Source organism: Ctenopharyngodon idella, chromosome 7, assembly GCF_019924925.1.
Source record: "Ctenopharyngodon idella isolate HZGC_01 chromosome 7, HZGC01, whole genome shotgun sequence".
Lineage (NCBI taxonomy): Eukaryota > Metazoa > Chordata > Actinopteri > Cypriniformes > Xenocyprididae > Ctenopharyngodon > Ctenopharyngodon idella.
The window spans coordinates 38,861,260-38,887,474 of NC_067226.1; the positions used below are offsets into that span (position 1 = coordinate 38,861,260).

Below are 26,215 nucleotides of genomic sequence, written 5' to 3' on the forward strand. Positions count from 1 at the left end.
TATTCACAACCACAAATGCTTACAGTAAAAAAATAAATTGTTTGGTTTCAATCTTGCTTTCGTGTTTACCATGAATTGTTCAACATCTCTCTGCCAATTACTTTCAATCTTGTACAGAAATGTACAAAGGAGCTCATGAAAGAAGAGCTTTAGGTTTTGAATAACTCTGTGTATATGATATATCCAGAAATAGAATATTATGTCAAAGGTGTTTGCAACATAAGACAAATGTTTGCTTTTGAGATGTGTTTGTGATATTTTGAATGCAGTGCTTCATTTTGCAAGAGATGTGAGGCATTTTGCATTTTGTCTGTGCAATTCTTGGATTTATGTGTAAAGTTTTGAAAAAAGAGGCAAAGTTTTGAAAATGTGTGTAAGCAGTTGAAAAAAACTGTAACACAGTGATCTAAACACACTCTTATCTTAGCCAAACAGTTCAACTTTGCTGCAAAGTAAAGCACTGCATTTTTTTCTAGTAATGCATTTATTAAAAGTAAATACTAACATCAAAACTACAGGCATATTGTCTATTGTTTTTAAAACATTGTCAGCTGTGGCTGTATAAATACACTTACGAAAATACACGTTTATTGTAATATTCTTTCAACAGGTTTTGTTATATGGGTCATTGACAAATAAAGCTTCAAAAAAGGTATTTAAAAAAAAAAAAATCTTTTCAAAACTGATGAAATGCATATTTAATCCACATGAAATGCACGTGTTTAAAAGAAGTTTCAGTTGTTACATAACATTTCAAAGTGTTTAAAGGGTTAGTTCACCCAAAAATGAAAATAATGTCATTAATTACTCACCCTCATGTCGTTCTACACCCGTAAGACCTTCGTTAATCTTCGGAACACAAATTAAGATATTTCGATTAAATCTGATGGCTCAGTGAGGCCTCTATAGACAGCAATGCCACTGAAAATCTCAAGATCCATAAAGGTACTAAAAGCATATTTGAAACAGTTCATGTGCGTTCAGTGGTTCTATCTTAATATTATAAAGCGACGAGAATACTTTTTGTGCACTAAAAAAAATAAAATAATGACTTTTCAACAATATATCGTGATGGCCGATTTCAAAACGCTGCTTCGAAGCTTTACGAATCGAATCAGTGGTTCGGAGCACCAAAGTCACATGATTTCAGCAGTGTAGGAGATCCGAATCACTGATTCGAAACAAAAGAATCGTAAAGCTCCGAAGCAGTGTTTTTTAATTGTTGACATAAATGTTTGTGAATTGTGTAAAGCCAATAAAAAAAGCTGAAATCGTTTTCTCCTGCTTTATTAAAGTTTTGGTTGGATGTATTAACTATTATGAAAACATTTGAGAATTTTGTGCATAGTGTTTTGAGAAAATTATTCACATGATTTGCAATTTGTGTGAAATGAATGAAAACGTACAATCTGGTAAGGACAAAGTGTTCAGATCACTGTGTTAACTGTTTTGAGAACAGTGATCCGAGTTTGGAGAAATGTGTCAAATCGATTGAGAAAAACTGTAATGTTACGAAAGATTTCTATTTCAAATAAATGCTGTTGTTTTGAACTTTCTATTCATCAAAGATTACTGAGAAAAAAAACATTTCCACAAAAATATGAAGGAGCACAACTGATTTCAACATTGATAATAATCAGAAATGTTTCTTGAGCAGCAAATCAGCATATTAGAATTATTTCTGAAGGACAATATGACACTGAAGACTGGAGTAATGATGCTGAAATTTCAGCTTTGATCACAGGAATTAATTCAATTTTAAAATATATTTCAATAGAAAACAGCTATTTTGAGAGACTTCTTTCAAAAATATTTTAAAAACTTATCGACCCCAAACTTTTGAATAGTAGTCTAATGTTTCATGTGCCATTGTACCATTTATAGGTCTACTATGAACTACTGTAACCTTAACCATAGTTAAATGTAAATAAAGAGGTACATGTAGAGGTGCATGTTCAAAAAACAATTTTTACATCCCCTCAAAGATGTAGATAGGTCAAACATGTGATGCCTGCTACTACAAAACCAAACAAACAAACAAAACCACCTTTGGCATATCACACACACAAGTGTGAACAGCTGTACAAACGTCTTTCTTCACACATTTCTGCTCTCACAGCTGATCTACCGCAATAAAAAACTTCACTGTGCCACTAAAACACTGCAGCGACGGCAAGACATTTCACTGAAGCAAGAGTGCTGTACTGAATAGTGAAACATTCCAGTGCGGTTATATGAAACTCCTGGAACATAAATGAGTGGACCTGAATTACCGTTCTCAAAAGTAATGTTAACGTATCTCAAACAAATCTTTCAGCTGTGCTGCCATTCTGGATTAAAGAAGAATAGGATACAGAAGAAGGAAGTTCAACACTTTTATTTCTAAATCTAATTTAAAGTAATTTTTGCTTATTATTGAATTAGGTAAGCAGCAAAGACATTGGTTAATAAAGTTAGATTAAATACATAAAGTATATTTATGTAATTTAATATGGTTAATTATTACAGGTTTGTGTAAAAGTTTGCAAAAATTTTTTCTAAAATTAGCATTTTTATCAAGCTTGTATGCTTATGTTCAGTTATTTCACTCTAATGACAATGAAAAGGACCTATTAACTGCCATTAAAGTGAAATTACTGAACCTAAAGATACGATGCTCGTTATATATAGTGAACATCGTATCTTTAGGTTCAGTAATTTCACTTTAATGGCAGTTAATAGGCCCTTTTCATTGTCATGAAACTATATATATATATATATATATACAGTATTTACTGTATGCACTTAGATTCCCAAGCATGCACTGCAGGATTATTCACATTTTGTTTGCTGGTTTATTTTGCTATATTGTCGTTGTCGATTTTACTTGTAATAATGTTCCGTTTATTTATATTTATTAATGTACATGTTATTTTTACGTAAAATAAAAATTTGTTGCTTGTTACCATTGTTGAGTTTGTGTTGCTGTGAAGCGTATGATCATGATGAACTGACCTGCGACCGGTGAGGGTTTCCGCAGAACCAGCCAGCGGCTCCTCCACTGCGAGAGAAAATTCAAAGCAAAGCTTTACACACAGTCACTCCTGAACACATTATACACACATTCAGCTCAACCGTGCGATTTGCGTACTTTTTTGCCGTCTCTGATTTTTGCTGCTCCCTCCGCGATCACGGTATCGCTCATCTTCCCCTCATGACAGCTGTGCGTGCGTCACTTTCAAAATAACTCCGGAGCGCTCGACCCCGCTTCCTCAAGCACGCGCCCCAATAGACCACATATGTCAGGGGTCAGTCAAAGGTTACTGTGTCGGTTCAGAACAATTATTTTAGGTCAAACATAATTAACCCTTACATGCATTTGTCATGTAACACTTACAAAATTTGTCATGTAGCAAATGTGATCATGTGGTATCTAAAGTAACATTAATGAAAGCACCACAACAACGAGGTCTTTTATAATGGTCAGATCAGGTAGAAATAGTGCAGTGTCACATTTATAATTTGCACACATCTCTTGCTTGCACACACACACACACATATATGAGCAGTGCCTTGTTTTGTGTGTATATATATACATATATATATATATATATATATATATATATATATATATATAACTGGAAATTCTCATTACTATAGTACAGTAATGAGAATATGATGGAAATAATCCTTAATAAGAATTAAAATACTGAATTACAAACAAAATCAAAAGTCACCCATTTAAGTAAAGAAAACTGTGAGGAAATATTCTTGATAGATTCCGTGAGATTCCACGAAACACTGTCTAATAACATTTTTTAATACTTCTTGCAGATTACAGTTTTTTACGATTGTTTACACACTAAAATAAAAATGTCCACACAATTTGCAAAATTCTACTCCAATGAGCAAAACACCTCCACAGATTTGCACAACATTACACACAATGTCTGCTTCACCCTTTTTGCAAAACATTACACACAGTGATTTGTAAAACTCTACACACATTTTCACACCTTAGACACAGATAAGGAATTATAGCACACCTGAGTGCACTAATTTGAAAACGCAGCACTCAGGTGTGCTATAAAAGGCAGCAGGTGAGTTCACCTGTCTTCAACAAAAATGGAAGGAGCTAGAAGAAGAAGAAGAAGAAGTGTGAGAATGAGAGGGGGAGCTCAAAGAGGAGATGAAGGAGGTAGAGGAAGAGGAGAAGGAGGTAGAGGAGGAGGCCCAGGTAGAGGAAGAGGAGAAGAAGGAGATAGAGGAAGAGGCCTAGGTAGAGGAAGAGGAGAAGAAGGAGATAGAGGAAGAGGCCGAGGTAGAGGAAGAGGAGAAGGAGGTAGAGGAAGAGGTAGAGAAGGACTTGAAGAGTTGATAGAACCTGAACAAAGAAGACGACGACCAAATTTGACTCAAGAAATCCGTGCAACACTTATTGACCATATTATCAACCATGGACTGACACTGATGGAAGCTGGACAAAGAGTTCAACCAAATCTCAGCAGAAATACTGTTGCATCAGTAATTCGGACATTTCATCGAGAAAACAGGTAAGCTAACCACACAGTACATTGAAACTGAAGCTTGATGTACTTATCATCAATATTGTTTACTGTGACATTTGACAGTAGGCTGCATGTGTATTTTTTTATATGTATTTTTTTTTTTACATAGGATTGAGGGTCGAGGACACCAAGGTGGAAGGGGCCCTATGTTCACTCGTGCACAAGAGGCCGCCATTGTGAACATGGTTTTGACCAATAATTGTATCAGGCTGTGAGAAATCCAAGCCAATATCATCAATGATGACCATATTTTCAATAACATCCAACGAGTCTCTCTGTCAACATTGGGTGGAATCCTCAAGAAAAATCAAATATACATGAAGCAACTGTATCGGGTACCATTTGACAGAAATTCAGAGAGAGTGAAACATCTGCGCAATGAGTATGTGGAGGTATGTATTGTTCATCTTACTATGGTGTGGTATTGTGCACTGCTCATAATGTTCTGGCACAAAAAAATACTGTGCAATAGATATTGAATAGCATCCTATTGTCTTTTACTGTGTTTCAGAGAGTCTTGCAAATGGATGCTGCAGAAATTCAACATGAATTTATATATGTGGATGAGGCTGGATTTAACCTTGTGAAAACAAGAAGAAGAGGGAGAAATGTAATTGGACAGAGGGCAATCACCAATGTGCCAGGGCAGCGAGGGGGTAACATCACCCTTTGCGCTGCTATTACACAAAATGGGGTCCTCCACCACCATGCAAATCTGGGACCCTATAATGCAAATCTAATACTTGCATTTCTTGACAGATTGCATGAGATTGTCACAGCATTAAACCAAGTGGACCAGATGCGGTACATTGTCGTTTGGGACAATGTCTCATTCCATCAGGCTGCTCTGGTCCAGAATTGGTTCCATGAGCACCCTGAATTTGAAGTCTTATACCTTCCCCCATACTCCCCCTTCCTGAATCCAATAGAAGAGTTTTTTTCAGCATGGCGGTGGAAGGTATACGACCTGCGGCCCTATGACCGTTTGCCCCTCAGTCAGGCCATGGAGCAGGCCTGTGATCATATCGAAGCAGCTTCTGTGCAGGGGTGGATTCGTCACACGAGGCGATTCTTCCAGCGGTGCCTGGCCAATGAAGACATAGCCTGTGATGTGGATGAAATCTTATGGCCTGATCCAGCCAGACGGAGAGATGATGAATAGTTACAGTATTCTTGTTGCTTTTACAGTAGTCAAAGTGTATGTACTTCATGATGTAATTTTTATTTGTCTACAGATTTTATTTGTTTCATTGATTTCATTGTTGGTTGATTACTGTAACTGATTATGGTAAGAAATACTGTAAGTATTGAAATAAATACTTGAAATATTCAGTCTGCAGCATCAGCGTTGTGCAGTGCTTGGTAAGTTTATAGTAGGCCTATTTGTGTACATTCTCCCTATATCTCAAACTAATCTTGAAGAATGTTGTGGGTTTGTCACTATTTTTTTTTTTTTTTTCATCTAAATTATCCCTTACATAACAATGTCTGGCCAAAAATCTAGCACATGCTATTTCCTAAAATTAGTTTTTTACAAATGTGTTTTTTATTTATCACAGCAGTGTGAAACTGGCTGCAATAGTGTCTGATCATTGAGGACTGTGTTGGTTAAATGAAAACTAATAGCATTTTCACAAATATGTGTATATGTTTTGACTGAAGTGTGTCATTTTGCAAACAATCTAGGAATTATGCAAATTGAGTGTGGTGTTTGGATAATTGTGATTATATTTTGAAAAAAGAACCCGGTTTTCAAAATTGCGTGTAAACAATTGAAAAAAACTGTAAAAGACACATTTACTTCACCACAGTCAACTCAAAAATTTATTGATATGCAAAAATATATATAGAATAATATAATACATAAACTTAACATTACAGTGTATACATGTCACAACATTGCTTGTTAATATAAATACAATAGCATTAATAACACATTAAGTTCATTAGTATTACTCGTTAACATGAACACTGTAATGGAAAGTGTCAACTAATACGTTAATAATAAAGTCACAGTTGATTTATGGGTTATCTTTGGCACTGATTCCCGATGCAAATGTTTATCTTTGTTCTGTTAGCTGTTGTTTTTTTTTTGGATCTTTTGATGACGCTGTTTATCCAGTCAGCATATTTGGGCACGAGGGTGTAAACGCCTGGTTTTCCCGACCGTCCACATCCGTCCCCCCAACTGATGATGCCATAAAGGAAACTCACACCGTCACACTCACACGCTAAAGGACCGCCGGAGTCTCCCTAAACAAATCACATCACACATTAAAAAAGGCTAATTTTTCAATGCTTTTTAATTACTTTGATGCAAAATTGTTTCTGTCACTCTATTCAGCAAAAATCATAAAATCTTTTTTTTACTCAATGTCAACCATTAGCAAAAACTGACAAAATAAGGTCACATTAGATAACGCATTATCTAACATTAATTAACAATGAGCTATGCATTTGTTACAGTAGTTATTGTTAACATCAGTTAATAAAAATACAGCTGTTCATTAGTAGATATTAGTCTAAAATAAAAAAGTGAAATATTTCGACCTGCTTTATCAATGTCAGTACCATTCATATAAAAATATGTAATCTAATACATTTTTTGTTGTAAAAAAGCAAAAAAAAAAAAAACGTGATACTTAGAGGAAGATACATCATATGTTACAAGGGTTTAGTATTTTGACGTCTCACCTGACAGGCATCCACACAGGAGTCACTCCCGGCACACAGCATCCCAGACCGGACCTCTGATCCATACACTTCTGGACTCGAACAATGGTCAAAAGGAATAATCTTCACCACTCCCTCAATCAGCTGAGAATACGAGTTTGCCTCTAAACAAACAAACACAAGTTACTTTCACAAATTTTATTCAGATCATAATTCATGTTCATAAACTGAATTCAAAGGGAAAACAAGTTTGCAGATATTTTTTCTTGATTAAAGTTGCAGTACGCATTTCCTGAAAAACGCTGTTGAAAGTCGATCGGACTGAGCACCACAACAAACTTGCATACTGCCAATAAGCAGTAGGGGGCGTATACACTTATGATGGGAGAGGAGAGAGAGAGAGTGAGTAAGAGGGAGATTTTAAGAAAGACTGTAGAAAAAGAGATGGCTGAGAGACGTTAGAAAAGAGTTGCGTTGTTTCTGCTCCATATGTGAGAAACATGGTTTTGAGTGTCATGTCTGGAGCTGGTGTGCTGCTGACAATGAACTTTTGCTTGTATATACTCATGTACTGTATGTTAATTTTTTGTTCTTCCTCGTCATCTTCACTTTATTTTTCGCGAAGCTTTATTTAGCTTCGCTTCTGCTATGACAAAAAGACATCTACTCTTGCATTGCATGTTTGTGCATTTTTGGGACAAAGCAATGTTTGTTTGGGTTGATATCAAATATCTGTGTTCAGCAATGATTCTCAGAAATCGCTTACTGCACCTTTAAGCATAAACTTGCTTCATTTTGGTTTCAGAAAACAAGACTTAATATCTTAATTAATTTTGCTTCTCAAGATAAAAATACTGAGTAATGAATATCTTTTTTTAGCAGCGCAATCAAAATAATGGTGACCTCAAACAATCACAATACACTACCATTCTTATACTAACATTTTTAACACTACTATCCCACAATGCAGTGTGATACAGACATTATTTTACAGACACACACACACACACACACACACACATATATATATGTGTGTGTGTGTGTGTGTGTGTGTGTGTGTGTGTGTGTGTGTGTGTGTGTGTGTGTGTCTCGCCCGAAAGGAAAAGTGAGCTGCTGCTACCAGATCTTGATCACCAAAATTGCCGAAATCACATCGTATTTGATACAAAACTAACTAGACTAAATCAAATTTCATTTTCTCCATTGGGAAAATAATTTTTTATGAAAACTATTAAATTGTTTAAGACAGTCCTACTGTAACTATCAGAGGATGTTAATCAATAGACTGTGCATTTGTTAAAATGATCAGTTTGCATAATTGCAACTTATTTTTTTAAAGAATAGGCTACTGATATTTTTATTTATTATAGCCTACATATATTTATTATAACTACATTTTACTTTTTATTTATAATAGGCTACTAATACTAATTAAATTATAGTGCTTATTTTTAATTATTAATTTAAAAACTATTTCTGGCATACATTTGAATTGATGCCATAGTGATTCTTATTTATCCTCTTTTTAGATCTGTGTCCTAAACTGATACGTTTAAAGGTGAAGTAAGTCGTTTCTGTGACACTAGCGGCACCTAGCACACTTACAAAAATACAGCATATTTTGCCAACGCGCTTTCACATGTCACTCCTCTGTCGACTCAAACATCCCAAAAGCTCTTACGGTTGCTTGTGAAGGCACGTCTCAACAGTAAATGTAGGCTACTCTCAATAAAAGGTCCAACATATTAGAAATACTTTTCGCTGTGTTGCTATGTGTCATGAGTAAGAAACTGAGTAAACTAACACTGTCTAGAGATAACGCGAGTGTCTGTCTTATTAGCTATAAACCCATTCAACGCAACTGCATCGGCCACATTTTTTTTACATGACGCACCACCCAGCATACCCAGTTAAAAAAGTAACTTTCGATAGTGGACAGGGGTCATCTAGGCACTCCGATTGGTCTGCGGCTACGCGATTGTGACACATTCCTCTCATTACCAGTGTTTTGACACATTCCTCTCATTACCATCATTAAACTGTTGTGTGACTTGTGGCACAGTAGACCTTATGTTGGCTCAGACCAGATGGGATAGCCTTCATTGCCCTCATGCATCGATGAGCCTTGGGCACCCAACACCCTGTCGCCTATTTGTGGTTTGTCCCTCTTCAGACCACTAAATTCTCACCACTCACCACTACTCTGATCCACTCGCCTTGCCATAACAATTTGGCCCTTGTTAAAGTCACTCAGAAGTTAACTCCTGCCCATTTCTCCTGCATCCAACATGTTGACTACGAGAACTGATTGTTTGCTTACCATCTATTCTACCCAGACTATAATATGTGGCCTTGTTAGAAGAAGATCAACGATATTCGCTTCACAAGAGACTGTACATAATGTTTTGGCTCATCAGTACATTATATGCGTGTGTTCCAAAACACAGTGAGCTGCTGTTTTTTGCCTATCAGCATCTTTACCATTATAGAATATCATAATCTTAAAAAAAAAAAAAAAAAAATTCACATCTACAAAATAAATGCTAAAAATTTATAAATATTATAAATCTCTAAGAGATTGTTAGTCACTCACTCTCGCTCATGTGACCCCAGCCTGAGATCTTACAGCAGTAGTGATCCGGGAACGTTGTGTCTTTCCCTGGCAGGCAGATTGGCCTGATGAATGGTGTTTTCTGAGCACAGCTTCCGTTGACCTTCTTCAGCTTCACTAAGGCTATGAAAACAGCTTTTATTACATACAAAACACATAGACACCACAACACAACACAACACACAAATGCTTACTCTCTGAATTGCAATGCCTTGGCAAGTTTTGCACAGACAAAGGGTGCACTTTTTTCTTTTGGAAAATACAAAAAATAAGTTTTATTTATAGGCTTTTGGAGATAGGAATACTATTAAGAGAATGGGAAATGGCAAGATTGGAAAAACAAAACATTTCAAACAATACAAGTGCTGGTGAACAGCGTGTTGGAGCGTGTCTGTGTCACACCAGCCCACGTCTGCATCTGTATATGTTTTTCACGCATTTCCTGGGAAACTTTAAAAATCACAATTAGAATTTCCCATGAAATGTCCTATGAAACTTGAGTAAATTAAGTTTAGTTTACTAAAAGCAAATAAGTTTTTTTTATTTTTTTACAGTGTAAATATGAACATTAATGAGAGCAAAGGGATAAAGTTTAAATGTAAGACAAACTAAAGTGTCTATAAAGTCTGTGTGTGAGGGTGGGTGGGGTCAGGAATTCCCTACTTTGTGGACAAAATGTCCCCACAAGGATAATAATAGCAGTTTTTTTTTTTTTTTTTTTTTATCTTGTGGGGACATTTTTTGGTCCCCACGAGGAAACCAGCTTATAAATCACACTAAGTGATGTTTTTTGAAAATGTAAAAATGCAGAAAGTTTTCTGTGAAATTATTGTCTATGGAATGTCCCACACCCACACACACACACAGGTTTGTTTTGCTATCAAAGTGAGGACATTCCATAGACGTAATGGTTTTTATACTGTACAAACTGTACATTCTGTCCTCCTACACTACCCCTACTCCTAAACCTACCCATCACAGAAAACATTCTGCATTTTTACATTTTTAATAAAACATTGTTTTATTATGTTAGTATGTTTTTAAAGCTATTTTAAATATGAGGACTCATGAAATGTCCTCATATTTCATGTTTACGTCATAATACCAGTGTAATACCCATGTCATTATACAAATTTGTGTCCTCATAAATCACAAAAATGTGCTCACACACACAGACACACACACACACACACTCAGGACATTGCTTGTAAATCTGTAATGATGTTAAAGTTTCTGTACTTGGAGTCCAAACTCACCAATATCATTTAAGGTCGGCTGGAACTGAGTATAAAGGGGGTACAAAATATATTTCTCAACATCAAATGTCCTGGTGTTCGGGCCGGTGTCATTAAAGCCATGCTGGCCAAGAACAACCCGAATCTGTGACTGCAATGGACTGAGAAAGAGAGTTAGAATGAAGTTATAACTTCATAAAAATGCAAATGTATGTAAACACACAGACACACACATACTTGCTCAGGAAGCAGTGAGCTGCAGATACAATCCAGCAGGAAGAAACCAGAGTTCCCGCACAGAACTCATCTCTGATGTACAACGCTGCCATCCAGGGGTGAGCGCCAGGCAATGCAGATGTCCCACCCAGGATACGAGCCCTACTGATCCGTTTCTTGTGCCTCTTCCCACACACCGGTGTCCTGGCAGGGGTGCGGGACGGCCGCGGTGTAGCAGCTATGACAGGATCTCTGCGGGTGACTGACAGTAGGAACAGAGAGAATATTCAACTAAAATAATCCAAACACACCTGATTGAAGTATATTGAATATTCACGTCATCAAGAAATCAAAATTGACCATTCTTGGTTTTTTTATGGAATATTGCAGTATTTATTATAAATGATTTATTCATGCACATCATTATATGCATTTATTTTTGATTTATGAGCCCAAAATAACTTCCCCTCCCTCCTGCAGCACCATCTCTTCTCTAATGACGTGTTTACTTGTGCGGGGGCGGGACATCCTGTCACTCACATTAGATCAACCAATAGCAAACCACAACCATCCAATCAATTCCCCATGGACAAAATCAAGTCCCGCCCTACATTTCTTTCTCAATCCAGAAGCCATTTTACTCAGATATATGTCACAATAGGAACAAAAAGACTATCGCAACTTCTATTTTATTCTGAATTTAAAAGAAACTGCGACAAAAAGTATAGTATTTGAGCTTTTGTCAGCAGTTTTTTTATCAGCTGGTGAATGAAACTATATATAAATGAGTCACTGCAAAAACAAACAAACAAAAAAATTGCAAACATTTAGGATTAAGTGACTAGATATAGATGATCCATTTGTGCTAACTACTGTTTTTTAACTAATGTTTTTGAATGAAGGCTGCATTTATTTAATCAAAACAGTGAAATATTATTATGAATTAAATAAACTGTTTTATATTGTAATATACTGTAAAATGTAATTTATTCTTGTGATGCAAAGCTGAATTTTCAGCATCATTACTCCAGACTTCAGTGTGACATGATTCTTCAGAAATTATTCTAATATGCTGATTTGCTGCTCAAGAATAATTTCTTATTACTATCAATGTTGAAAACAGTTGTGCTGCCGTGTCACAACTTTGTTGTATATTAGTTTTTGAGGGCCCTTTTGATGAGTAAAAAGAACAGCATTTATTTGAAATCTAAATCTATTGTAACATGATTACAAATGTATTTACAGTCACTTTTAATCAATTTAATGTGTCCTTGTGCATTGTGCAAAAAGAACAAAAATCTTACTGACCCCAAACTTTTGATCAGCATAAATAAATTGTAAGAATGAATATGTCACAGTAAGAGCAGCTTGCTTTAACATGTTTATCGCTGATCACTTGTGTCGCTCATATCTGTGCTAGAATCAGTGTTAATAAAATCCATAACATGTTCATGGCATTCCATGTACATGATGTCAAGTGCTCATGACCAATAAATCTATTGCTTCAGGCAACACTGCTTTAGATTTCCTCTTCCCACGCCTAGAAGAAGTCAATGAGAATTCTACAGAATTTTTAGAAAGCTTTATCTTTCTTTTACTTCTCATGTACAATTATTTGTGAGTTATCAGGAATATTCTGGAGAAGCTGAAGGATCTGTCACTCTTGTATGTGCATGTGCAGTTGTACTAACATGGCTGTTTGGAGCAGGGCTGGATGTTGCAGTACTCCCAGGAAATGGCTCTGTCTGACGTTGTGTAACACCACGGCAGCTTATCTTGATCAGGGTTCCTGCCAAATGGAGTCACACGGAAACAATTCAGACAGCATAACATCAATGCTTTCTGCAAAATCAAATCAAATTATATCTATATGCTGTGATAATGACACTGTTGTGGCTGGTTGCCAGGAGTGTCGCTATGTTGCGGTCACTAAAGTGTTCTAAAGGGCATTGCTATGCAGTTGCTAGGTGCTTGCATGTGATCTTCTGGTCTCTGGAATTTTTTCACCTGTTTTACTGAGTGAAAATCATACGTCTGATTGCTTAGAAATGTAAGCACACAGTTATGTAGAAGTATAACATTACATTTGTGAAAAAGAAGAACACTTTAGCAGACTTATTATTGAAATAATATACTTTAAAAGAATATACTTAAGTGTAAATTGATTATGATGTTTTCAGACACTTAATCCCATGTTAACTGCAATTAAATTAAAATATATTATAGTTTAAATTTATATTAAATGCAATTAGCTGAACTTTAATGTGTTTTTGAGCAACTTAAGTAGGACTTAAGTACATCTTCATTGTAATTTCATAATTCCATTGTCTTTGAAATATGGTTAAAGTGTATTGCTGAATGTACTGACAAGCATTTATGGTAAACTAAAATATACTTTAATGTCATTTCTATTGAGACCTGTATGTAACATGTATTTAAATATATTTGTTATTACACACTTGTAATAATGAAGTAGCAATATAGTACATATACAGTGCCTTGCGAAAGTATTCAAACCCCTTCATTATTTTTTTTCACATTTTGTTATGTTGCTGCCTTATGTTAAACTACTTTAAATTACTTTTCCCCCCACATCAATCTACACCCTATACACCACAATTGCATAGCAAAAAAACAGATTTGTGACAACTTTGCAAATTTATTAAAAAGGAAAAAGTGAAATAGGTACATTGCACAATTATTCAGACCCTTTTCTGGAAATTTAGCTCAGGAGCATTCCAATTTCGCTTGTAGATGTTACTACACTTTGAGTGGAGTTAACCTGGGGCAAAATCAATTGAACGGGTATGACACTGTCACATAAATACATATTTATTACAATGATTTTATGTATAATAGAGCTTTAATTGGTTTACATGTTTTTTAGTCCATTTTTCCTCTTATTGGTTTTAATGTATGTCTTTAAATGAGTCTGAGTCTGCCTGTCATGTGACTGATCACATGACAGGAATCAGGAAGTAAGCCAGTATAAAGGAGGCAGCATGGCAAACAAACTGGGTCATTATTCAAAGACCACAAGCTGGATTGCGGAGTTGTTTTTAAGGACTTACTTTTCCAGCACACCACATCACTTTCATTGGATTATCACTTCTGTGGACTTTGTATATACACCGGTGGACACTTTCACATTGGGACTTTCAGCTACGCTACTAGGACTCTTAAGGACTGTTTTAGGGTATGGTGCAAAGGACTCCACACTTTTAACAGCCTAGGTTTTTCTAGTTTTATTGTGTTGTTTTAAGTTCCTTGTGAATATTGTAAATACACTTTATTTATTCATTTATGTTGTCTGTCTCATCTTTTTAAACACTCCAAAAGCTCACACAGTTTAATCTGACCTCATTTTAATACATGTAATCTCAACCTATTGGACCGATCGTTACATGGGTATGATTTGGAAAGGCACACACCTCAATAAAAGGTCTAACAGCTGAAAATGCTTATCAGAGAAAAACCAAGCCATGAGGTCAAAGGAACTGCCTGTAGGGCTCAGAGACAGGACTGTATGAAGACACAGATCTGGGAAAGGCTACAAAACAAATTCTGCTGTATTGAAGGTTCACAGAAGCATGTAGCCTCTATAATCCTTAATAGAAGGACTTTGGAACAACCAGGACTCTTCCTAGAGCTGGCCTACTGGCCAAACTGAGCAATTGATGGAGAAGGGCCTTGGTTAGAGTAGTGACCAAGAAGCTGATTGTCAGTTTAGCTCCATGATCATATTTGGAGATGGGAGAAATTTACGGAAAGACAAACATCACTGCAAAACTCCACCGATCTGGGCTTTATGCCAGAGTGACCTGGCACCTAAAAAGCACCTAAAGGACACTCTCAGACTGTGAGAAACAATATTCTCTGGTCTGATGAACCTCAGTTCCAATCATCATGTCTGGAGGAAATCCGGCACTACTCATTACCTGCACAATATCATCGCAAAAGTAAAGGACGGTGGCATCATGCTGTGGGGGTGTTTTTCAGTGGCAGGCAGCAAAATATAGAGTTAGCCTTAATGGAAAACCTAATACAGAGCATTCAGAACCTTGGACTGGGCAGAAGGTTCACCTTCCAACAGGACAATGACCCAAAGCACACAGCTAAGACAATGCAAGAATGGCTTATGGACAACTCTGTGAATGTCCTCGAGCCACAGCTTGAACCCAATCGAAAATCTCTGGAGAAAGATGAAAATGTTTGTCCACCAACTGTCCCCATCCAACCTGACAGAGCTTCTGAGGAGAAGAATTGAAGACAATCGCCAAATGCAGATGTGCAAAACTTGACGCATCATACCCAAAAAGACTTAAAGCTATAAAGGTGCTTTAACTAAGTACTTAGTTAAGGGTTTGAATACTTGTGCAATGTTTTCCCTTTTTAATAAATATGCAAAGTTGTCACAGATCTGTTTTTTTTTTATTATGCATGCTTTGTTATTATGGTGTATGGGGTGTAGATTGATGTGGAAAAAAGTAATTTAAAGTAGTTTAATGTAGGGCAGCAACATAAAATGTGAAAAAAAAATGAAGGGGTGTAAATACTTTCGCAAGGCACTGTAAATATTGGTAACACTTTACAATAAGGCCTCATTTTTTAACATTAGTTAATGTATTAACTAATGAACTAACAATGAGCAATACATTTGTTACAGCAATTATTAATCTTTGTTAATGTTAGTTAATAAAAATCCAGCTGTTCATTGTTTGTTCATGTTATTTCACAGTGCATTAACTAATGTTAACAAATGCAACATTGATTTTAACTAAGATTGACATTAAAGGGATAGTTCACCTAAAAATGAAAATTTGATGTTTATCTGCTTGCCCCCAGGGCATCCAAGATGTAGGTGACTTTGTTTCTTCAGTAGAACAAAAATGATGATTTTTAACTCCAACTGTTGCAGTCTGTCAGTCGTATAATGCATGTCAATGGGAACACAATCTATGAGAGTAAAAAAAACAAGCACAGACAAATCCAAATTAAACCCTGCGGCTCGTGACGACACATTGATGTCCTAAGACACGAAATGATCGGTTTGTGCGAGAAACCGAACAATATTTTTATCATTTTTTACCTCTAGTACACCACTATGTCCACCTGCCTTGAACGCAATAAGGAAGGCGTAGGACATACAGCGTAAGCTTTTTGAAGAATACGGAAAGCAGAAGCACGTGCAAGGTGATCATTTGTGTTTATAAAGCACATACATTTGTATTTTTTAAGAAAATGACCGATCTTTTGCTAGATAAGACCCTTATTTCCTCATCTGGTATCGTTTAAAGCCTTTTGAAGCTGCACTGAAACTGTAATTTTGATCTTCAACCGTTTGGAGAAACCATTGAAGTCCACTATAAGGAGAATAATCCTGGAATGTTTTCATCAAAAACCTTAATTTCTTTTTGACTGAAGAAAGAAAGACATGAACATCTTGGATGACATGGGGGTGAGTAAATTATCAGGAAAATTTTATTTGAAAATGGACTAATCCTTTAAACTACGCCAGAGCGCATACACACCTCACGCGCCAGATGTGCGTGCGCTCAAGGTGTATTAGAGGTAAAGAATGATTCTAAAGGTTTCTTGCACAGACCGATCGTTTCGTGTCTTAGGACATCAATGTGTCGTCACGAGCCGCAGGGTTTAATTTGGATTTGTCTGTGCATGTTTTTTTTTTCCTCTCATAGATGTGTGTGTTACCATTGACATGCATTATATGACTGACAGACTGCAACAGTTGGAGTTAAAAATCATCATTTGTGTTCTACTGAAGAAACAAAGTCACCTACATCTTGGATGCCCTGGGGGTAAGCAGATAAACATCAAATTTTCATTTTTGGGTGAACTATCCCTTTAACTAAGATTAATAAACGCTGTAGAAGTATTGTTAATTCTTAGTTCATGTTAACTAAAGTAGTTAACTAATGTTAAGTGAATCCTTATTGTAAAGTGTTACCAATATATTAACTTTAAATGTAATATTGAACACACTACAGTAAAATGAATCAAGTACTTTACATGTGCTTTAGTATGTTAGTCAACACATCAAAATAAGTGTACAGTTAAGTGCACTTTTTTAAGATACCTTTGCTCTATTATAAATCTTCAGCACATTACTATAATGACAAGCATGATGAGACTGTAAATGCAAGAAGTCACCTGCAGAAAGCATGTTCTCCGAGACCCCTGAGGGTGGCGCTGTCCACTGTATCTACTGTCAGCTCATTGAACAACAGATCCGAGTTCCACGGCAGGCAGGGCGATCCGGAGACGGTGGCATTGGCTAGACCACGATATTGTGCACCTGAATCACGGTAACACTGCTCTTGTGGGTCTGATGACACACACAGGGAAAGCTTATTACACTGTATTTGCATGTGCGTATGTGTGTTAAAGGGATAGTTCACCCAAATATTTTTTTGCTACTATGTAATGCAATGGCTATCTGTCTGGGCAAACATTCTTTAAAATATCTTCTTTTGTGTTCAACAGAAGAAAGAAACTCATACAGGTTTGGAACAACCTGAGGGTGAGTAAGTGATGACAATATTTTCATTTTTGGCTGAACTATTCCTTTAATAGAGTGGTGCAGGGATGACATTGAAACCCAGAAGATTAATTCTCCCCATTTCCTTCAAAACTTTCCTATGGGGTTTTATAATGTGTTGTTGTTTTTTTTGTTTTTTTGTTTTTTTTTTTATGAGTAAACTGAAGCCTGTGGCATAACTTGACAATACTTTGACGTTTTGCTCTACAACGTGAACTGCACACACTCTCACCCCAAACTGTCTTATCTAGTTACTTATTAAAAACATCTTCAAAAATAAACTGCTTCAAAATTTATGTTTTCAGTATGGGTGTGTGTGTGTGTGTACTCACTGATGTTGCAATATTTTCCAATATATCCAGATTTGCACCCACACACCTCTTCACCAGTGGCCTCTATTATTCTACAGACTCCGTCATTTTCACAGTGATTTCGCAAACACACTACACACACACACACAAACAAAAAGAACAATGTTCAAAAGGAAAGAGCCATAGCTCCAGGGGATCAGGTGTCAGTAATGTAGTTTCAGTAAGTCGTACCCGTGTAACGTGCACGCTTGCAGATGACCTCTCCACCGAGGCACGTGCACAGCTCTACACTTCGCTGGTAGATCCGTCCCCACGACTCTCCAATGTCATAGTGTTTCAGATGCAGCGGTTCATAGCACTTCTCTATAAAACATACCCCAAGCTGTCAGAAAACAAAATCTGCCACCAATCAGATCAACCCTGAAGAAACAACTCCACCAATATCAGATGACAGACAAAAGAAGAAGCACAAAAACTTCACGGTTCACAGGACATGTGATAGTGTTAAAGATGAGAAATTTTCAAAACATAAAAGAGAGCGACGCATGAATGGAGAACATGTGACGTAATGCTTGAAAAAGAACACGTTTAGTTACTTATATGAGAACAGATCATACACTATTATTAATTATTACTGTTAAACTAATTATCATTACTGCAGATTATAGTCTTATAATATTGTTAATGATACCCAAAACAGAAGAAAAGATCAATTAGAATATTCAATTAAACACTTTAATCAGACAAAACTGCAATTCAGTGGAAATATATTTATAATAGCTATCATTTATTGATATATTAATTGCTATAATATATTATTATAATATATTTATAATTGCTTTTCTTAACTCGTCCAACATCTTGGATACAAATTTTCACTGAGATCGCAAGAATTAAACAACATTTTTTGGATGCTCCTGAGACATGTTTACTTCTGAATGTTCTGAATGTTTTCATAGTACAGTGAATATTTTTTATCTCTAAAGATATCAATTCCCCTTGTGAAAAAGAAGTACACTTTAGCATACATTTAAAGAGTCCTTATTATATATGTGTGTGTGTGTGTGTGTGTGTGTGTGTAATGTTTTTGGGCACTTATTTGCATGTTAATTGCAATTAAATTAAAATGTTTTGTAATTTAAATTTACATTAAATGCAATTAGCTGAACTTTATAGACCCACTTAAAGGGTTAGTTCACCCAAAAACGAAAATTATCCCATGATTTACTCACCCTCAAGCCATCCTAGGTTTATATGACTATCTTCTTTCAGACGAACACAATCCAAAATATATTTAAAGGGGGGGTATCACACACAGTTTCTGTCAATCTCATGTTAATCTTGAGTACATCTAGAGTAACAATGCATCCTTCATATCTCCGAAAACTCTTTAGTTTTATTATATTTATAAAAGATAGATACGCTAAACCAAGTCTTCCAGAGCTCCTGGAGGCGTGCCTGCCGTCAGAGCTGTGGGCGGAGCTAAAGAGTCAAGACTACGCGCAGCTTTTGCGTAGAGATCGTCAGCTAGCTGCGACATCATTATAAATACAAAGGAAGCAAAAACGTTCATGGTGTTTACATTTTATACACTTGCGCGCCGATTGCCAACAAAACACAGACATCTGATGCAGCTTTACTCACCACCCGCGATCTGCAAATCCAGCCCTGAACTGGGACTTGTTTACAAAGTATTCATCACCGAAATCCCGGGAACAAACAAACATACATGCACAACTCCGTTGCTGCCCCGAAAAACAAACTTCATCCACTGTTCCCTTAACGCTGGGTTCTTTGGGAAGCTGAAGAAGGTAATCTTTCCCTCACAACCAAAAACACACTCCTTTGGTGACAGGAGCTGCGTCTCATTTTGGAGGCTGCGTCCTTCGGAGATCGCATTTGAGGACTGAATACTTCATCAAGGATGTCATATTTAAGAAAAGTAACCGTAATAAAATTGACTGATATTCATTGTGAGGTGTAAAATACTGTAATTTCTCTCTTACGTTGCAATCTAACGCTTATTTTTCTTAAATGAGACTGCCTCGATGATGTATGCAGCCTTCGAAGGGTGCAGCCCCTGAATTGGGACACAGCCATTGTTGAAAAATCTCTCGGCTTCTGTGTCCCGAACGAAACGCGTTGATGGGCGTGCTCTTGCTCTTGCTCTGGGTGATGTGTGTGTGTGTGTGCACGCTTCTCAGGGAGAAGTGCCTATACAAGGAATTCTGCTCTCTTTTGATGTCATACAGGCCATATTTGAAAAAAACTCTCCTAAACCTGGTTCGAAAACAGAAGTAGTGTATTTGGCATAGAAATACTCCGTCATACTTCCAACTGTTTTGAAACTTTGGCCATGTTTAGCATAAGAATGCAACTCATCTGTCTCTGTCTATTTATTGTTGTCTGTCCCGATTTAGTCATCATCTTTTGTGGCACATAAATTGCCTGGAGATGATGGCAGTCTTCAATGCGTTGAAGTTTTTCCTCCCGGACCTGAGAGGCCATCATGTGCTTGTCCGGACAGACAACACATCGGTGGTCTCTTATATAAATCGACAGGGGGGTCTGCATTTGTGCCCACTCTGCAAACTGGCGCACCAGATCCTCCTGTGGTCTCTGGGGAAGATAGATGCTCTCCTTGAGAGCAATCTATATTCCAGGGGCCCAGAATATAGGAGCAGACATCCTGTCGAGACAGGGGCTGAGGCCAGGGTAATGGAGACTTCACCCAGAGGTGGTGAAGCTCATATGGGAGATTTATGGCCAAGCGGAAGTGGATCTGTTTGCATCTCAGGATACGACGCACTGTCCACTTTGGTTCTCCCTCACACATCCAGCTCCACTAGGACTGGATGCCATGGTACAGACGTACAGTTGTTCTGCTCCCAGGAGTTCTGGAGAAAATTCGCCGGGAAGGGATAAGCCTACCGCTAGTAGCACCTTACTGGCCGAGTCAGATATGGTTTTCGGACCTTGTAACTCTCCTCGATGGCTCACCTTGGAGGATTCCAATCAGGAGGGTCCTCCTATCTCAGGTGGGGGGCATGATTCATCATCCCCGCCCAGAAATGTGGAACCTGTGGGTTTGGCCTCTGAGGGGGCCCAACTCATAGAATCTGGTCTCTCAACTGAGGTTGTAGAGACCATTCTTCACTACAGAGCTCCTTCCACAAGGAAACTATATCCCCTGAAGTGGAAACTCTTCACTTCTTGGTGTCATGAGCGACAGTTAGATCCAGTTAACTGCCCTATCGGTTCAGTACTAGAGTTCTTACAAAGTCGTTTCTCATCCGGGTTAACCCCATCTACACTAAAAGTGTACGTTTCTTCTATCTCTGCCTACCATGCTCCTGTGGATGGTACCACTGTGGGGAAAAACCCATCAATGACTCGATTCCTTCGTGGCACCCAGAGGCTGAGGCCTGCAACATGCACTAGGGTCCCTGCTTGGGATTTGGCTATTGTTTTAGAAGGTTTATCTACAGCTCTGTTTGAGCCACTTGAATCCATCTCAGAAAAGTTTCTGACACTGAAAACTGTTTTCCTTCTTGCCATTTCTTCCCTTAAGAGAGTAGGAGACCTTCAGGCCCTTTCTGTATCCCCTACGTGCCTTGAGTTTGCACCAGGGATGGTCAAAGCTTTCCTTTACCCTAAACCGGGTTATATCTCTAAGGTTCTGACCAATGTTCCTCGGCCTATAGTGCTGCAGGCCTTCTGTCCTCCTCCGTTCTTGAACCCAGACCAGGAGAAGTTGAATCTTTTGTGTCCAGTGCGAGCACTGGACACATACGTCCACAGAGCTGCCCTGTGGAGGAAAGCGGATCAACTATTTGTGTGTTTTGGACAGCACAAAAGGGGTCACCCTGCGTACAAACATACAGTAAGTAAGTGGATAGTCGAAGCTATTTCACTTGCCTACGAGGTCTCTGGTCAGCAGTGTCCTTTAGCTTTCAGAGCTCACTCTACTAGGAGTATGGCGGCCTCCAAGGCCTTAATTTCGGGGGTTTCCCTCAAAGAAGTTTGTGATGCGGCCAGTTGGTCGTTGCCGCTCACTTTTGTGAGATATTATGACCTTGACCTGGACGCAGCTCCAGGATCAGCAGTTCTACTGTCTTAGTGTGCCACAGTTTCACACGGACAGGAATTTTGGAATTACGGCGTTTTGGTATATCGTTCCTAAAGCGATCCTATCGGACGCAGCGCGAGTTCCCTCGAAAGGGAACGTCTCAGTTTACATATGTAACCATAGTTCCCTGAGAAAGGGAACGAGACGCTGCGTCGCGTTGCCATACTCCCTGCATCCCTGTGATCGATTTGCTTCTGCAATTGAAGCTGAAGCCGGTCTGGCCAGATGTGTATTTATCCTTTCCTGGTCGTGACATCACCCGCCCGTAACGTTCACTCTCGCCATTGGACTAGTTGACAGACGTGCATCAGACGCAATCATGCTGGGGGCGTTCCCAAAGCGATCCTATCAGACGCAGCGTCTTGTTCCCTTTCTCAATGAACTATGGTTACATACGTAACCTGAGATGTTTTCTTACAAAAACGCATCCCTTCGCTTCAAAAGGCCTTTATTAACCCTCTGGAGTTGTATGGATTCATTTTTTGTATGGATGGATGCATTTTTTCTGTCTTCAGAATTTGGGCTACCATTCACAACCATTATAAACTTCGGAGGACTAAGGATATTTTTAAATATATCTCGGAATGTGTTCGTCTGAAAGAAGATTGTCATATACACCTAGGATGGCTTGAGGGTGAGTAAATCATGGGATAAATATCTAAAATATCCTTTAATGTCATTTCTATTGAAATGCGCATGTATTTAAATATATTTGTAATTACACATTGTAATGATGAAGTTGCAATTTAGTACATTTAAAATATATTAAACACGGCTATGACCGCTTCACCCAACGGTTCTGTGTATTACTACACAACACCCTTAGCAACCACTCTTAGCAACGTAAACTGTTTGTTCTCAATTGATATTGTTCATTGAAACTTACTGTATTATGTAGAAGAGTGTTATGAGAAAAAGATCGAGTGAGCGAGTTTATTACCCTGCATTCAGATTTAGCATTTTCCTTCAGGTCAGTCCTATGTTCATAATAAAAAATCTGTTTACATGTCCGAAGTATTATCTTGTCCTTTTAACAGTTAAGGGGTTTTCCTGTGACTGACACCACTCGTCAAAGCGTTTGTCAGTTGTGTCTTGTTCCGTGTTCACAACAATTCAGTCTTTTCAATGTAAAAGTCTTCACTACTGACTGACACACTCATAAAGTCTTTGCCGCCATCTAATGGAGTTATAATGTAACTTCTGTTGCTGTTCATGGTCAGGGACTATTTTTTCAGACGGAAGAAAGGCTTTTAGTTAACGTTTACTTCATGAAAGTTGCATTAATACATATTTTTGGCTTTAATATTTGTACTGTGTGGTAAGTTGGTAATCGTGAATAAGTCACGGCTGAAGGGGTTGCAGACACTCCACTTCTCGTCGTGCCTAACAACGCCCTTCAGCCGTGACTTATTCACGATACAGCACAGCCTCTCGTACCTTATTGCTTACATACCACACTACAGTTAAAATTATAATCAAATGCTTTACATGTGCTTATATGTTAGTCAACACATCAAAATAATTATACTTCTTTAAAGCATGACAGGTTTAAAATGTAAACTAAAACTTTTAATTTACATTACAAAGTGCATTTTTTAAAAGTGTACTTAAGTGTGTTAAGAAACAGTCATGAAAGTGTACTCTTTTTAAATACACTTAAGTGGCCTTTTATTTTATTAATATTACATAATCTGCAAGTATAGTTAAAAAATACTTTTAAGATTTGAAGTACACCACAAGTGCACATTTAAAACAATTTAAGCGCACTTCTTTTTCACAGGGATAATGTGAAGCCTTTAAAACAATCTCCCAGCAGGCAGTGGTGTAATGTAACTAAGTAATAATACTTTGTTACTGTACTTGAGTATTTTTTGGGAGAATCTGTACTTTACTTGAGTTTTTATATTTCTGTCAACTTGTACTTTTAATCCACTACATTTCCTAAATAAAATGTATACTCTTACTCCGATACATTTTCCCAAAGCATTACTTACTACAAAATAAATTAGGAGGAACATAGACTGCAAGCAAGCATGTGCAAACAAGTGCTCGCACAACCGCGGTTGAATTCATTTTCCGGGTTGCGTCCGTTGCTGGAGCGGCTGAGAAGAGTGCGCTGTCATTATTATACAGTACGAGTGTGACACGTGACGTGAGGCTGCGCGCTGCACAGAGCGGGACACTTTAAAAATAGATTTAAAACATAGACAACAAAACGGTATGTTATACAGTGTACACTACAGTACATGTTTTAATATCAATATAAAGTAATTAGTTTGTTGACTAGATGCTGCATTAGTGGAGAACAGTAGTATGTTTGCCGTCGAGGCTGAGAGGATGTTAACATTAGTAGTACCTCAAGCGGTTAAAACAATGTGACAAAAACACCAACTGTTTAATGTCATGATTGTTGCCATTCATTTGCATTAGTTTATATCCATTTGTTCGCTGTTGTGCATTCGTTATCCAGCGAAGTTGCATATTTAAACTGTATCTTCATCATGCAACGACAGAAACATAGCAAATCAGAAATGTATTCGATTTGTTCTTTTTTTATGGCCACTGTAACACATATTATGATTAGATAATCATCAAGTTTTCTAAAATAGAGCCAAATAATGTGTGAAAGTATACATATAATAGACCTATGCTATGCCTTTGTGTGTAAAGATGGCAATTTTTAAGCATGACTGTTTTGATTTAAATGAAATGGTAACACTTTACAATAAGAGTCCATTTGTAACATTAAATAAGGTTAATAAAAGTATTGTTCATTGTTAATTTCAACATTAACATTTTAAAGTCTCTTACATTAGTTATAATGCACTATGAATTAACATGAATGATCAATGTATAATTAATATATGAGTGTTTTTTATATTACTTTTACTGTCAATACTTAAAAAAAATACTTTTTCATATTTAAGTACAAAAAATATCACATACTTTAAAACTTTTACTCAAGTAATATTCTAAACAGTGACTTTAACTTCTACCAAAGTCATTTTCTGGTAAGATATCTATACTTTTACTCAAGTATGGCTTTCGAGTACTTTATCCACCACCGCCAGGAGGTCAATGAATTTGTATAACTCCACTCATGATTGTGCCATATGAGTGGCAATTAATAGCCAATAATCCATAATTACACTGAAATTATCATTGCATTATGTGAATATGGCCACTTCACTGTGTTTCACTTACTTTTTTCACACAGAGCTCCAGTAAATTCATCAGGACACACACAATCAAATGAGTCCAGGTTAGTGTTCGTGGCACAAACGCCCCCGTTCAAACACGGGTTTTGTCGGCAGAGACTTGGACCCTGACGCAGAAGAAGAAATCCTGAGGAGAGAATGAGATAAATAAAGAAAAACTTGCTTATCATCATGACGGTAGGGCTGATTCATCACACTCATTTCTCAAACCTTGAATGAGTCAATGAGACATACAGTATCTGTTTTCCAAATCATAAACAATGTTGTGCCAAATGCAGTCCGCATTACTCTCAGCCATGATTACTGAACACAGTTATATGTGCATGTAGATACAGTACAGAAGCATTTCTGCCCATCCAAACTCACACAGCACTTTTTAAGCCAAGTGAATTAATAATTAAGCTAAAAAATGTCTTGTATAAGGAACCAAATAAGCAAGAACTGCCACTAGTGACCCTTCAAAAATCCAGTGCATGATGTGAGCATATACACAGACTGTGTTTGAACCAGAGCACGCACTTGAAAACAAACTCTGTACATCTGCTGTTATAAACACAGAGGTCTGCGTCTTACAAACAAAGCGTGTCATTTATGCATTAACATAAACAGCTCCCTCTGAAAGTAAAACATCCTGGTAAACCCACAGTTTCAGTCATAAATCCATTCACAAGCAAGAAATGTACACACGACCGCAGACTAAGGCTGAGTGATATACA

General features: G+C 37.3%; 2 protein-coding genes across 7 annotated transcripts in view; both read right to left on the bottom strand.

Annotated features, from left to right (window-relative positions):
* The window catches only part of dok7a (docking protein 7a), a 47,737-nt gene extending 44,500 nt beyond the window's left edge, over positions 1-3,237 (bottom strand). For both annotated transcript variants that reach the window (XM_051900290.1, XM_051900289.1), the window contains exons 1-2: positions 3,131-3,237; positions 2,995-3,040 (exon numbers count right to left, since the gene is read on the bottom strand). In XM_051900290.1, coding sequence (XP_051756250.1) covers positions 2,995-3,040; positions 3,131-3,184 — 100 coding nt within the window. In that variant the 5' untranslated portion in view covers positions 3,185-3,237. The remainder of the gene's footprint in view (positions 1-2,994; positions 3,041-3,130) is intronic.
* Positions 3,238-6,343: 3,106 nt separating this feature from the next.
* The window catches only part of LOC127516644 (hepatocyte growth factor activator), a 29,375-nt gene continuing 9,503 nt past the window's right edge, over positions 6,344-26,215 (bottom strand). For 2 of the 5 annotated variants that reach the window (XM_051901430.1, XM_051901432.1), the window contains 10 exons: positions 25,486-25,626; positions 18,384-18,515; positions 18,174-18,284; positions 17,454-17,628; positions 12,974-13,071; positions 11,304-11,544; positions 11,088-11,227; positions 9,814-9,954; positions 7,242-7,384; positions 6,344-6,800 (listed from right to left, as the gene is read on the bottom strand). In XM_051901430.1, the coding sequence (XP_051757390.1) occupies positions 6,576-6,800; positions 7,242-7,384; positions 9,814-9,954; positions 11,088-11,227; positions 11,304-11,544; positions 12,974-13,071; positions 17,454-17,628; positions 18,174-18,284; positions 18,384-18,515; positions 25,486-25,626 (1,547 nt within the window). In that variant the 3' untranslated portion in view covers positions 6,344-6,575. Of the gene's footprint in view, positions 6,801-7,241; positions 7,385-9,813; positions 9,955-11,087; positions 11,228-11,303; positions 11,545-12,973; positions 13,072-17,453; positions 17,629-18,173; positions 18,285-18,383; positions 18,535-25,485; positions 25,627-26,215 lie in introns of all 5 variants that reach the window. The other 3 variants (XM_051901434.1, XM_051901431.1, XM_051901433.1) reach the window with 3 other exon arrangements.